General features: G+C 42.1%; 1 protein-coding gene across 1 annotated transcript in view; it reads left to right on the forward strand.

The window, feature by feature from the left end:
* ext1b (exostosin glycosyltransferase 1b) overlaps positions 1 to 13,328 on the forward strand; it is an 83,967-nt gene that overhangs the window by 53,194 nt on the left and 17,445 nt on the right. The window contains exons 2-4 of the mRNA XM_058377878.1: positions 10,544 to 10,637; positions 12,500 to 12,607; positions 13,132 to 13,251. Coding sequence (XP_058233861.1) covers positions 10,544 to 10,637; positions 12,500 to 12,607; positions 13,132 to 13,251 — 322 coding nt within the window. The remainder of the gene's footprint in view (positions 1 to 10,543; positions 10,638 to 12,499; positions 12,608 to 13,131; positions 13,252 to 13,328) is intronic.

Below are 13,328 nucleotides of genomic sequence, written 5' to 3' on the forward strand. Positions count from 1 at the left end.
CACTTAATGTACCGCTACGCACCATTCGATTCACCTTCTCTCTGCTTCTTGAAGGCTGCCGGTGATTCCCTAATAATAAAATAACTGCTTTCTGTACTGTGCCTTTTCTGTGGTTTGGAACTTTGTCCTCAGCATAAACCTCCCCACGGCCCTTCACCCTACCCACGCATCCCTGACACCCCAAAAGCTAGTCAGAAAATATTTTGTGTATATTTAATACATTTTTAGCAGATATTCTTAATTAATCGAGTGAGCTACACTGAAGTGAACACTACCTCAAGTATCGGTGGTACAGAAATAAAGGTCACGTAAGATAATGTAGCTTGTATTGTTTGTTGCTAGCTAGCTCATGACGATTCAGACATGTTTCCCGCTACATAAATAGCTAGCGAATGAAGCTGTTCCTGATGCATTATCCTGAGCTGTTGAACACAACAGGCACTCACTACTGATTATTACATTTTATCCAGCTAGTCTAGCTCACTCTGTTGAACCTCGAACCGCAGTATAAGGAGATCTTTTGAGATTGAGATATGACATGAAGCCTTGACAGTCATGCATGCCAGTAGTGTGTGTGTATGGATGTGTGTGTTTGTATCTGTATGCTACATATACAGCTTATGGCCAGTTATGATGGCGTTCTCTTGCCTGTGTGTAGCCATCATTTACGTTTATGGCATTTGACAGATGTGTAAATCTCATTTCAAATCTCACAGCTGAGCAATTGAGGGTTAAGGGCCTCGCTCAGGGGCCCAGCAGTGGTAGCTTGGTGGACCTGGGATTCAAACTCACAACAGTAATCCATCGCCTTAACCACTAAGCTCCCATAGCCTGCATATCTCTATATCTATATATACACACCATTAATCTCATTTACATGACTGGGATCAACTTCTGGGATTCGAACTCACAACCTCAGTAGTGAATGGATCAGGAGTCCAGCATCTTAACATCACTGACCACTACCACTAGTCTTTAGACTTCATGCAGTATTTCTGGTGCGTGTATCTGAAACACCTGTGTATAGTCACTGCTACACTGCCTTAAGAAGTACTGAATGTTTGCATTTCCTGTGTGTGTGTGTGTGTGTGTGTGATACTGGGATTAAATTTTCCTTCATGCACTCTGAATTCTGAATGGAATGCTTTTAGTTTTCTCTGAGTCAGAAGCAAAGCGTGATGAGTCCAAAAATGTGGAGTCTTGGTCTGTTGCTGTGTGTGTGTGTATTGTAATGTGTGTGTGTGTGTGTGTGTGTGTGTGTGTGTGTGTGTGTGTATATATATATATATATATATATATATATATATATATATATATATATATATATATATATATATATATATATATATATATATATATATATATATATATATATATGTGTGTCTGTGTGCGAGTTGTGTGTCTTACATGTTTGTGTATGTCTGTGTGTGTGTGGTGTATTTGTGTGTGTTATATTTGTATTGTTTGTGTGTATGTATATGTGTATGTTATGTATGTATGAGTGTTGTGTATTTATGTGTTAAATGGTTTGTGTGTGTGTGTGTGTTTGTGTGTGACCTTTAAGCACATCCTGGCTATGGAAATGTGTGATCCCAGATGAAAGTGACTGAAATGCCCGTGCACGTTCCTCACACACAACCAGAGCCACCTCAGTGAGACATGTGCTGTCATGTTCCAAATTACACTGACTCTCTCACTCCACACACACACACACACACACACACACACACACACACACACACACACGTCATCACAGCCCCACTAATCATTTGGATTTGGCATGTGCTTTGAAACTGAATAAACCTCCAGTCCAAGCGTTCTGTCCATTCCCCTGCTCCCCACACTGATGTGCTCCAGCCGTTAAGGTGCTAGCGAGCAGAAATACACGACTTCCACCGCAGCTTTCACATAAAGTGTGCGTTTGTTCTGTTTTTGTCTGATCTTTTGTCAGTGATGAGCTTCAGCATGCTGGATGGAGACATCTGTTCCTCTCAGTTCATTTGTAGGTTATTCTTCTGCTGTGTTCATGCTATCTTGTAAGTGGTAATTTGCAAGTTGTAATAACGTCATTTCCCACCTCAGGGCTGTTTGATGTGCCAAGTGGGGGGAGAAACATCGACGCCTTCACAAAAGCGTGTCTTTTCTTTGCCCTGTCAGAGCACGTGCAGCTCATAAAAAGCTACTTTAAGCGCACTTTCACACCTACAGGCCAGAGTGGCGGCTGCTGCTTCTCTAACACTCTAGTAAACTTAGCGTTAGCAACAAGCTAGCCGGCTAACATTAGCGATAAGTATAGTATTGATGATTACCTTCTCACGGGGATGAAGATCATCAGTGTTCTAGATTTAACCAGGTGTCTGTGTGGTAACTGATCATTTAAAATAAAGAAGAGGGACTTTACACTGTTGACAGAGCGATGTTGATTTTGCCGTCACTCTGTAAACACTCTGTAAGCTGCTAGTAAAGCTGTTGGGTGGAAATTTCACGTTTCAGTCGATTTTACTGAGCATCAAGGCGAATGCAGCATTATTGCAACACTTTTTCACACAATTAACCACTCAGTCATGTGCTCCATACTTTTCCACAGCAATAAAGATACAAAAAATGAGCACTTCCTTTGGTATTTAATGAGACATTTGGGGGAAAAAATGTTGTCTGTGATGTAAATATCTGTAAATCAGTGGCTTTCTTTTGAATATCGCTGTGTTCTTCATGAAAAGTGACCTGAACAGAGATGCCTGGCTTGTGCAGGCTGAGAGACATGGCACAGGTCAGTAGGAGTGCAGATGTCACATCCATAACACTGGAATTTCCCTTCAGCTAACACACACACACACACACACACACACGCTTTGCTCTAAACACTATCCCTCAATCCATAGACAGACCAGTGGAGTGTTAATATGCCTTAAAGGACTGCACACTTCGTCACTTTGTCACTTCACTCCCCCTTCACACACTGCACTGGAATGAACCGAGTGACTTGTTTAGCTAAACATGCAAGTCGAGCCTTTTGGATTATTTATTGATTAAAAGCAAGAGTTTATTATTAATAGACAGAATGACACTTACTGTCAGGAATAGAAGAAGAAGGAGGAGGAGGATGTGATCAGAGAATTCAATTCGCTTTTATTTAGATAGAGCTTTTAACAGTAGAAATTGTCCCAAAAGCATCTTTACAGAAATATAATAATTCAGAATATTTCATATTTATATTTATCTTTAGTGAATGAGCCAGAGACCACACCAGCAATGAGATGGTATGAGGAAGTAACCTTCAGAGGGACCAGACTCAAAAGGAAACTCATCTGGGTGACACCAGAGCGTGTGATTAATAATCATTTCCCTTCTGTAACTGTGTACTATATAGTCAAGTGCAATTGTGTAACCAGGAGCTTTGGAGCAACTTCTATAAGCCTGAGTATCCGCATCATTCCTAGTCAAGATATAAGATGGATAAATTCCATCCTGCTGAAGAATGTCCAATAACTGAGACCTGGGTGCAGAACTGAGCACTTCCTGTTAGCCACACATTGACGTCAGACATTTTGTTGTTCGCTGTGAGGTGCAGCGTCTAAAGCATCTCACCTGTGCTAGCATTAGCTGGTTAATAAACTCCAGTTGCTAATATTCCATTCACTCACTCACTCACTGTTGCTTAGTCCCCTTAGTGACTGCTAATCTCACCAGCACTTTAAAACCCTTCTTGTTCCGGCTGGTGTATGGAAGACTGATGGAATCTCCAGCGTACTACACGTTTTATATTCCCTCCTTTTCATGGCGATTAAAATGATTTCACATGCGACTAGCACAGCGCCAGAAAACGTCTCACTATAATGGCGAGCGTTTGACATGGTCTGGAAACGGTTCTTGGCTGGGGGCTGGAAGAACAGGGATTATGTTTCTGCGTCTCTCATATTTATTACAACGTTGTTGCCAGTTCATTTTTTTGTTGGGTTGAAAAAACTCAGTCTGAGACGCCAAGATCGGGTCCAGAATCATACACGTCTGGCACTGACTAGTGGCAAATTCTGGCCAAGAAAACAACTGGATTATTCAGAATGCTGGTGCTTTGCAGATTGCATTTAGTGGATTTGCTTTTTCGCTCCAGGTTTTTATTTATTTATTTATTTATTTATTTATTTTTTGGGGGGGTTTCAAATCGCTTAAGCCAAATTTCATCACTGAGCTGGTAATATTTATGGCCTAAAGGTTGTTTTACTCACTGCATCCATGGAAAACATGCTTGCCTGGTGTTTACAGCTACAGTTTGTTTTTGTTGTCACTGGTGTCATCACCATTATCGCTGTCATCTTTGCCATCGTCATCCTTGCTGCCATTGTCGTCGTCGTTGCCATTGTCATCGGTGTTGCCGCTGTCGTTGTTGCCGTTGTCATTGTCGCTGTTGCAGTCATCATCCTTGTTTTTGTTGCCGTGGTGGTGGTTGTTGTTGCCGTTGCCGCAGTCATCACCATTATCGCTGTCATCTTTGCCATCGTCATCCTTGCTGCCATTGTCGTCATCGCCGTTGCCATTGTCATCAGTGTTGCCGCCGTCTTTGTTGCCGTTGTCATTGTCGCTGTTGCAGTCATCCTTGTTTTTGTTGCCGTGGTGGTTGTTGTTGTTGCCGTTGCCGCTGTCATCTTTGCCATCGTCATCCTTGCTGCCATTGTCGTCGTCGCCGTTGCCATTGTCATCAGTGTTGCCGCCGTCGTTGTTGCCATTGTCATTGTCGCTGTTGCAGTCATCATCCTTGTTTTTGTTGCCGTGGTGGTGGTTGTTGTTGCCGTTGCCTCCGTCATCACCATTATCGCTGTCATCTTTGCCATAGTCATCCTTGCTGCCATTGTCGTCATCGTCGTCGTTGCCATCGTCATCAGTGTTGCCACCGTCGTCGTCATTGTTGCCATCGTTGTTGTTGCAGTTATCATCCTTGTTTTTGTTGCAATGGTTGTTGTTGTTGCCGTTGTTGTTGCCGCCGCCGTTGTTGTCATCACCATTGTTGTTGCCGTCGTCGTCATCGTTGTTGTTGCAGTTATCATCCTTGTTTTTGTTGCCCTCGCCAATGTTGTCGTTGCCGCTGCCGTCGTTGTTGCCGTTGCCATCTGTGGTGTTGCCATCGGTGTTGTTTTCGTTGTCATTGTTGTTGCCGTTGTTGTTGTTGTTTCGGTCGTTGTTGTCATTTTCATTGTTGTTTCTGCTGTAGTAGTTGTCATTGTTGCCGCTATCATTGTCATCGTTGCCATCATCATTGTTGTCCTTGTCGTTGATCTTATTACTCTACACGTACATACTGCATATCCATGCAGATTGCGTTTCTTTGGCCAGAGCTGCAGAATTGTTTGTCACTGAGCGCAGTGATGAGAAGTGTACACTCACTACAGCTCGGCCCGATCGTCCTGATTCAAGAGCAGCACCACTTTGGCTTCTTTCCCAGACAGGCTTCCTATGAATTCTGTCAGGAAAGGCGTTCAGAAAGATTGAGTAAGCAGCGTCTAAAAGAGAGAAATCAGCTGGGATTTTCAAAACGCAGCCACTTGTGTGTGATTTCTGCATGTCATTAAATACAATCTGGATGCAGTCACTGACCTGGACTCTGAGCATTAAAGGGCTTCAGGTTCATTTCTGTAAGGTCATGGAAAAGTGTGAAAACAGAAATGTAGACCTGAACGAAAAGCTTTATCCTGTGTTTCATCAGCAGCTTTCTATATTAAGTAATCTGTAGGGGATTTTTAATTTTAGCTCTAATTATATTTTTTGTCTGAGATGCACAAGCGCTCAGGCACCCAAAGTAAATATTTTTATTTATATATTTACAGTTTTGCCTACGTCTCCTTTTGCAGACTTAAGTTCCTTCTGCGTTAAGTTCATTTAAAGCATCAAGCTTCCCCAGATCTGAAATCTAGCTTTGGAGTAGGGTGATCCTCGCATTTTAGGCATGATGGATAAAGCAAAATCCGAAATAACAAAAACCCATAGCTTTGTTCTGTATAAATATGTCATATCCTATCTCTCCACTCTCTCTAACTCACCTGTCAGGTGGATGGAAATGATTTATTTCCATTGTTGATGCATCAGATTTTATACTGGCAGCCTTATTTTATTCGCTCCTTCCTCATACTTATTTGTTCAGACGTATCTTCGGCTTGCTTTGTTAAATCCCAGTCTTCCAGCTTTATTACAATGTATTAAACCCACAGTGTCTTATTTGCTTTCAGAAAATATGACTGATCCAGATGAAATTTTACTCAAATAAATTTTCTCTCTGATATTTAGAAACCTGGTTAATTTATCACTCTGACTACAGCGCTGTAGCTGCCTTTCTAGAGTGTGTGTGTGTGTGTGTGTGCGCAAGCTGAAACCATGAGAGGCACCTAACCACAATATAAGCTAACTGAAAGTCTAAAAATAAACACTGGATACGGTAAGAAATCCTGCCTCTCGTACAAACCACCAGATCTAGAAAGGTTCGAATCTGTTTACCGTTTTGTCTTGTGTGAGCGAGCTGAAAGCATGTGAAGCAAGAAGAAATTGATCTAGATTTGGATCTCTGTTGTATTGTTTGTATTTCACAGCTTGGTAATCTCCAGCATGAGTACGGTAGGGTGGATGGTGTGAGTCAGTGAATAGTGCTGCCTTCCACGCTCGATAAGCTGGAACTGAGATCAGCTCAGTACATCGGGTGCATCAGTGTATGTTTATGAGCAGCACTGCTGTAGATCTTTGTTGGTTGTGCTGTAGTTGCAAAGTGCAGGAAACATGAGAGTGCATGAATATTTAGAGCGTCTCTGACAGACTGGAGCTGTTAGAGCTCGAGGTATGAATCAGGACTGGGATGCCACAAGACCCAACAAAACCAATCCCAGAGAGTAAGAGGTTTAGTCTCGTACATGTGACACCTACAGTGCGTTCATTCATTTTTAGTAAATGCTTTATCCTGGTTACAGTCGCTGGCTGTAGTTTAAAGCTAGTTGAGCTAGAAAGCTAGAAATTTAATTTAGAACAGATACTGCCAGTATATGTGTAAAAATAACTGGCAGTATCTGGGATTGGTTAAACTCACTGCAGGAATTGCGGGATTGGTCAAATTTTCTGTGGCAGCATTGGTGAAATTCTCTGTGGTGGAATTAGCGGGATTGGTCAAACTTTCTCCAGCAGGATTAGTGGGATTGGTCAAAGCTTCTGTGGTGGCATTGGTGAAATTTTCTGTGATGGAATTAGCGGGATTGGTCAAACTTTCTCCAGCAGGATTAGTGGGATTGGTCAAACTTTCTGCGGTGGGATTATTGGGATTTGTCAAGCTTTCTGTGGCAGGATTAGTGGGATTGGTCAAACTTTCTGCAGTGGCATTATTGGGACTGGTCAAACTTTCTGTGGCAGGATTATAACTTCCTGCAGTGGGATTAATGGGATTGGTCAAACTTTCTGCCTGATTTGGGGGATTGATCAAATAAATTCATTTACCATTCACCAGGAAGAAGATCCAAAAGATGTCCATCATTTTCTTCTCTCTGTCTGTTATTGTTGCTCCTTTTCCTCCTCTTGTCTCTGTCTCTCTATCCTTCTGGCCACTTTTTTTTTATTATGTTTACAACAAATTTGAAATAATACCATTTCTTTCTGGGCTTAATAGACTTGGGTGGCCATCAATATAACCCGTGTTCTGTAACTCCTTCACTCTGTTCCCCTCTTTAATTCTTTCTATCATAAACACGCCACATACACACACACACTTTCCTTCTCATGGCAACTTCATACTTTCACAGACTGAGTGTTGTTTTGTTCCCTCACAAGCACCCAGGGTCTGATGTGACTGCTGAATGTTTCAAATGCCAGACATTTTTAAAGGGCCACTGATCATATATATATATATATATATATATATATATATATATATATAATTTTTTTTTTTTTTTAATTACATAAACTTGCACTTCCCAGGTAATATTCCCAAATTAAAAAAAAAATCCAGCCAGTGTTTATTAAGAAGATTATTATAGGCAGTGTGTTAGGACTAGATCAGCAGTCTATGTAAATGCTTTTCAGTGGGATGGGCTGATAGTCTTGTTTAAATAAATCAAGATACTAGTCATAACAGGAAGGAGTATTATGCAGCAATCTATTGTACTTAGAACTCGGAAAATCCCAACCTCTGACATAGTAAAGTGCAATGAAACCGCCAGAATTCCAAGCCAGGAACTTGCACCTTGCCCCAGTTCTCTGACGTAAACATACCTGACATAACAAGTGCACCATCACCAGGAAGTCACCTGAATTCCCTTTCCTGTATTTTCTATGCATGATGTTAATTAATGTGTAGATTTGGGATTTTGGCGGGGGTTAGGGTGCATGTAAATCCATAAATTTCAGCCATTTTACATAGACTATTGTGGCAGATCATTTTTATGAGTAATGATGAACAAGATATAGTCATATATCATGTATCCCCTCGATATTTACACAGAAATAATTCATGCAGATGTTTTTAATACGTTTTCAAATTCAGAGAATAGCTATACAAATACAACCTTGCTGTGGATATCCATGTTTTAGATCTGGGGAAAATCAGTTGATTTCAGCATTATGGCATGAAGAGGTCGGTGGAAGGGTGCATGGGAAACCTATCCTACGTTTGTGTTAGGTCTACCTGGTGTTTATCAGTGTGAGACACACAGCTGGAGTGTTTAGGATCAGTGTGAGACACACAGCTGGAGTGTTTAGGATCAGTGTGAGACACACAGCTGGAGTGTTTAGGATCAGTGTGAGACATACATAGATGGAGTGTTTAGGATCAGTGTGAGACATACATAGATGGAGTGTTTAGGATTAGTGTGAGACATACATAGATGGAGTGTTTAGGATCAGTGTGAGACATACATAGATGGAGTGTTTAGGATCAGTGTGAGACATACATAGATGGAGTGTTTAGGATCAGTGTGAGACATGGACATGTGGAGTGTTTAGGATCAGTGTGAGACACACAGCTGGAGTGTTTAGGATCAGTGTGAGACATACATAGATGGAGTGTTTAGGATCAGTGTGAGACATACATAGATGGAGTGTTTAGGATCAGTGTGAGACATGGACATGTGGAGTGTTCAGGGTCAGTGTGAGACATGGACAGCTGGAGTGTTTAGGATCAGTGTGAGACATGGACAGCTGGAGTGTTCAGGGTCAGTGTGAGACATACATAGATGGAGTGTTTAGGATCAGTGTGAGACATACATAGATGGAGTGTTTAGGATCAGTGTGAGACATACATAGATGGAGTGTTTAGGATCAGTGTGAGACATACATAGATGGAGTGTTTAGGATCAGTGTGAGACATACATAGATGGAGTGTTTAGGATCAGTGTGAGACATACATAGATGGAGTGTTTAGGATCAGTGTGAGACATGGACAGCTGGAGTGTTCAGGGTCAGTGTGAGACATACATAGATGGAGTGTTTAGGATCAGTGTGAGACATACATAGATGGAATGTTTAGGATCAGTGTGAGACATGGACAGCTGGAGTGTTCAGGGTCAGTGTGAGACATACATAGATGGAGTGTTTAGGATCAGTGTGAGACATACATAGATGTAGTGTTTAGGATCAGTGTGAGACATGGACAGCTGGAGTGTTCAGGGTCAGTGTGAGACATACATAGATGGAGTGTTTAGGATCAGTGTGAGACATGGACAGCTGGAGTGTTCAGGGTCAGTGTGAGACATGGACAGCTGGAGTGTTCAGGGTCAGTGTGAGACATGGACATCTGGAGTGTTCAGGGTCAGTGTGAGACATGGACAGCTGGAGTGTTCAGGGTCAGTGTGAGACATGGACAGTTGAGGTGTTTATAATACCTGACTCTTGTGTATATGTAATGTTGTGTATGTGGGTGCCACCTGGCTGGTGTGTAATTGTTGTGACTTAATCTTCACCCTGCATTTATTCTCCCAAAGCATTTTTTACCTGACAACTGACACTTTTAACCTCTTGGTCTCTCAGTGGCTGCACATTTCCAGTCGTGTGTGTGTGTGTGTGTGTGTGTGTGTGTGTGTGTGTGTGTGTGTGTGTGAAGGACCCATCTGTGACATGGCTGTTCCCTTGAGCCCAGTTGCAGATAAATGACTTTCTGTCTCTTTGATATGGAAAACACCTATATATCTTCTCAAGGCATCTGTGCCATGTGTGTGACTGAGATGTAGCAAAGTGTGAACCTAGTGTGTGTGTTTACGTGTGTGTGTGTGTGTGTGGTGGTGGTGGTGGGGGGGGGGATGGGGGGTGCGAGATGGATACAGCCTGTCTCCAGACACACTCCTGGCAAATGTACTTGGCTTATGCAAGCTGGTGTCACTCATAGCTCATTACCCCAAGAAGCCAGATCATTGTGTTTGGATAGCCAGATGACACTTCACAGGGAGGGAGGGATGGAGGGAGCGAAGGACGAAGGGAAGGAGCTGCACTGTGGGCCAAGAGATTAATAAAGATGTTAGATGAAAAGAATAGAGATGTGGAAAAGCTTGTCTCATGTGTATTTGTGTGTGTACTCACTTTTCTGCAGATATGACTACCGTGAAATGCTTCACAACTCCACCTTCTGCCTGGTGCCACGAGGACGGAGATTGGGCTCCTTTCGCTTCCTGGAAGCGTTGCAGGTGAGCTAGCTCTAACACATGCGCGCGCACACACACACACACACCTCAGAAAGCTGATTGTGTGTGTTCAAGAGCTGAGCCCCTTGGCAGCCTGTTCTTTGGCATCGGCTTTGCTGCTACTCATCCCTCTCTCCTCTCCTCCACCACACCTCCGTCCCGCTTTGAAGGACAAACCAGTCAGTTTGATGCCAGAATATTTTTATTTTCTTGTGCAGTGTTTGCTGAATGGACTTGTTGTTATTTGTGTTTACTAGCTCTGTATTTTTAGATAAGGTGTACAGTGTACAAATGCTTCAAACACCAGTGTTTGAGCTAGAGATCATTCAACAAGTTTAATGTCTTTGGATTCGATTTTAGCCTTCAAAAGTCGTATCCTTAACCCTGTGTTCACACTGGCAGAAACAGAAGTCATACGTTTTCAGCGAGACCTGACGATTTCCACTGGACGTAGGCAAAGCAGCTGTTAATGATGCGAAATGGATAGCGAGCAGCACAACCAAGCTGATCCAAGATTATCTCAACTCAAATCTATGCAAATTAACAGCGGCAGTTTAGTATCAGAGGCTCAAAAGTTAAGCCTCTGGGTTACTGATCCAGAAGGTCCAGGGTTTAAGCACCAGCATCACCAAGCTGCCACTGTGGGCCCTTTAACCCTCTCTGCTCAAGGGGGCTGTGTCATACCTGACCCTGTGCTCTGACCCTAGCTTCCTAACAACCTGGGATATATGAAGAAAAGACTTTCCTGAAGAAAAGACTGTGCTGTAATGTATATGTGACAAATAATGGCGGATTCTTCTTCTATTTCTTCACAGTACTCCGTATCTGTGCTTTTCCTTTCCATTCTCAGTCGAGGATACTCGCTGTGCTGCTCAACTCGAAGCTTTTGAGTTCCAGAAAACAGATCAGTGCGCGTATTTTCACTGTTCTATTTCGGTACATCAAACAAATTAAGACTGTCAAATAGGCCTCAGACATCATGAGGAGTGAAATGTTTCTGACACTAGGAGATGGTGCCGCACTGCACGGGCACATTTAGCAAGCAAGCCTTTTTATTTATATATATATATATATATATATATATATATATATATATATATATATATATATATATATATATATATATATATATATATATATATATATATATATATAAAATACATATTTATAATACATACATTCTACAGTTAGATGTTATCCTGGTGCTTCCACTGATACCAACTAAATATAGTGAGGTAGTTAGTGCTGGGGTCTTCAATTAGATTAAACAACTGTACACACACACACACACACAAAGCATCATCATAGAGAATAATTGCTCAGAAGACATTAGACAGATGGTTTTATTGCCGTTAGCAAATGTTTAGATTCTTACATTTATTAGCATTATGATTAGCACTTTAGCTGCCTGGTTGTTTCATTTTCAGACACTGATTCATGGTTTGTTTTTCTTTATTTTTCCCCGCATGCTCGCTATTAAATGCTAGAAAATAACTTGACTCTATGAGAAATGACACACTCTCAACACACTTATACTTACACTTACACTCACCGGTTCTGGGTTTCATCTGGAACTGAACTGATTTTTCTTAGAGCTTGACCTCTTTCTTTGGAAAAAAATGGTTTCAGATTAGTTCCCAGCACATTGATGTGGGTGAAAAAGAGATTTTGGGAGCATTCACAGGGTCTCGTCTCGTCTCATCTCCGGTCCAGTTAAATCTGCGTTCATTAGAGTCGCCACTGTTTAATCAGTGCCCTTTAATGTTTCTTTCTCATTTATTGTAATATATGCAGCCATTGAATGACACATTTCTGTGACCTTTCTGTGTGTTTGTGTGTGTGTTTGTGTGTGTTTGTGTATGCAGGCAGCCTGTGTGCCCGTCATGCTAAGTAATGGTTGGGAGCTTCCCTTCTCCGAGGTCATCAACTGGAACATGGGCGCTGTGATCGGAGACGAAAGGCTTCTGCTGCAGGTCAGATCTCTCCCTTTTTCTCTGTCTCTCTCTCTACCGTTTTTTCTATCTGTATCTCTTCCTGTCCTCTCTCCACAGTTGCCATTTTCTTACTTTTTGCCCTAACAGTCCACCTCCGTTGTATATATAGAGTTGTATTTGCACGTAGGAGTGTAGGTTGTTGGCCTTATCGCTCTACCTTCTCCCTGCTGCTTCTCGCATTTTTAAGTCAAGTTAAGTACCGAGAGCTGAGATTACTGTCGCAGTGTGTCGCCTGTGTACTGAACACACATGCTCATGTTCCTGAGGTGTTGAATTCATAGACTGAAGGAGATGGTTTTCGAGCGAGATCTCCCTGTACTGTCCAATTCATTCACCCATCTCATGTAGCGTGCATAAGTATTAACCCCAGCTTTCCTCTATTCCTCCCTCTGTCTTCCTGCCAGAGCCATGGTGATTAAATCTCCTATTCTCTTTTCTCCCTCTTTTTTTTTTTTTTTTTTTTTTTTTTTTAAATAAATTCTTCTCTTCTGCTCGTCCTCCAGATCCCCTCCACAGTGCGCTCCATCCATCAGGATAAGATCTTGGCTCTGAGGCAGCAGACTCAGTTCCTGTGGGAGGCCTACTTCTCATCAGTGGAGAAGATTGTACTTACCACCCTAGAAGTGAGTGATGTCTGCTCAGCCTGCCTTTTCTTGCTGTTACAGTTAGTAATCACAATCCCATGCAAAACACTCGCAGC

The sequence above is a fragment of the Hemibagrus wyckioides genome, linkage group LG24 (genome assembly GCF_019097595.1).
Source record: "Hemibagrus wyckioides isolate EC202008001 linkage group LG24, SWU_Hwy_1.0, whole genome shotgun sequence".
Classification (NCBI taxonomy): Eukaryota; Metazoa; Chordata; class Actinopteri; order Siluriformes; family Bagridae; genus Hemibagrus; species Hemibagrus wyckioides.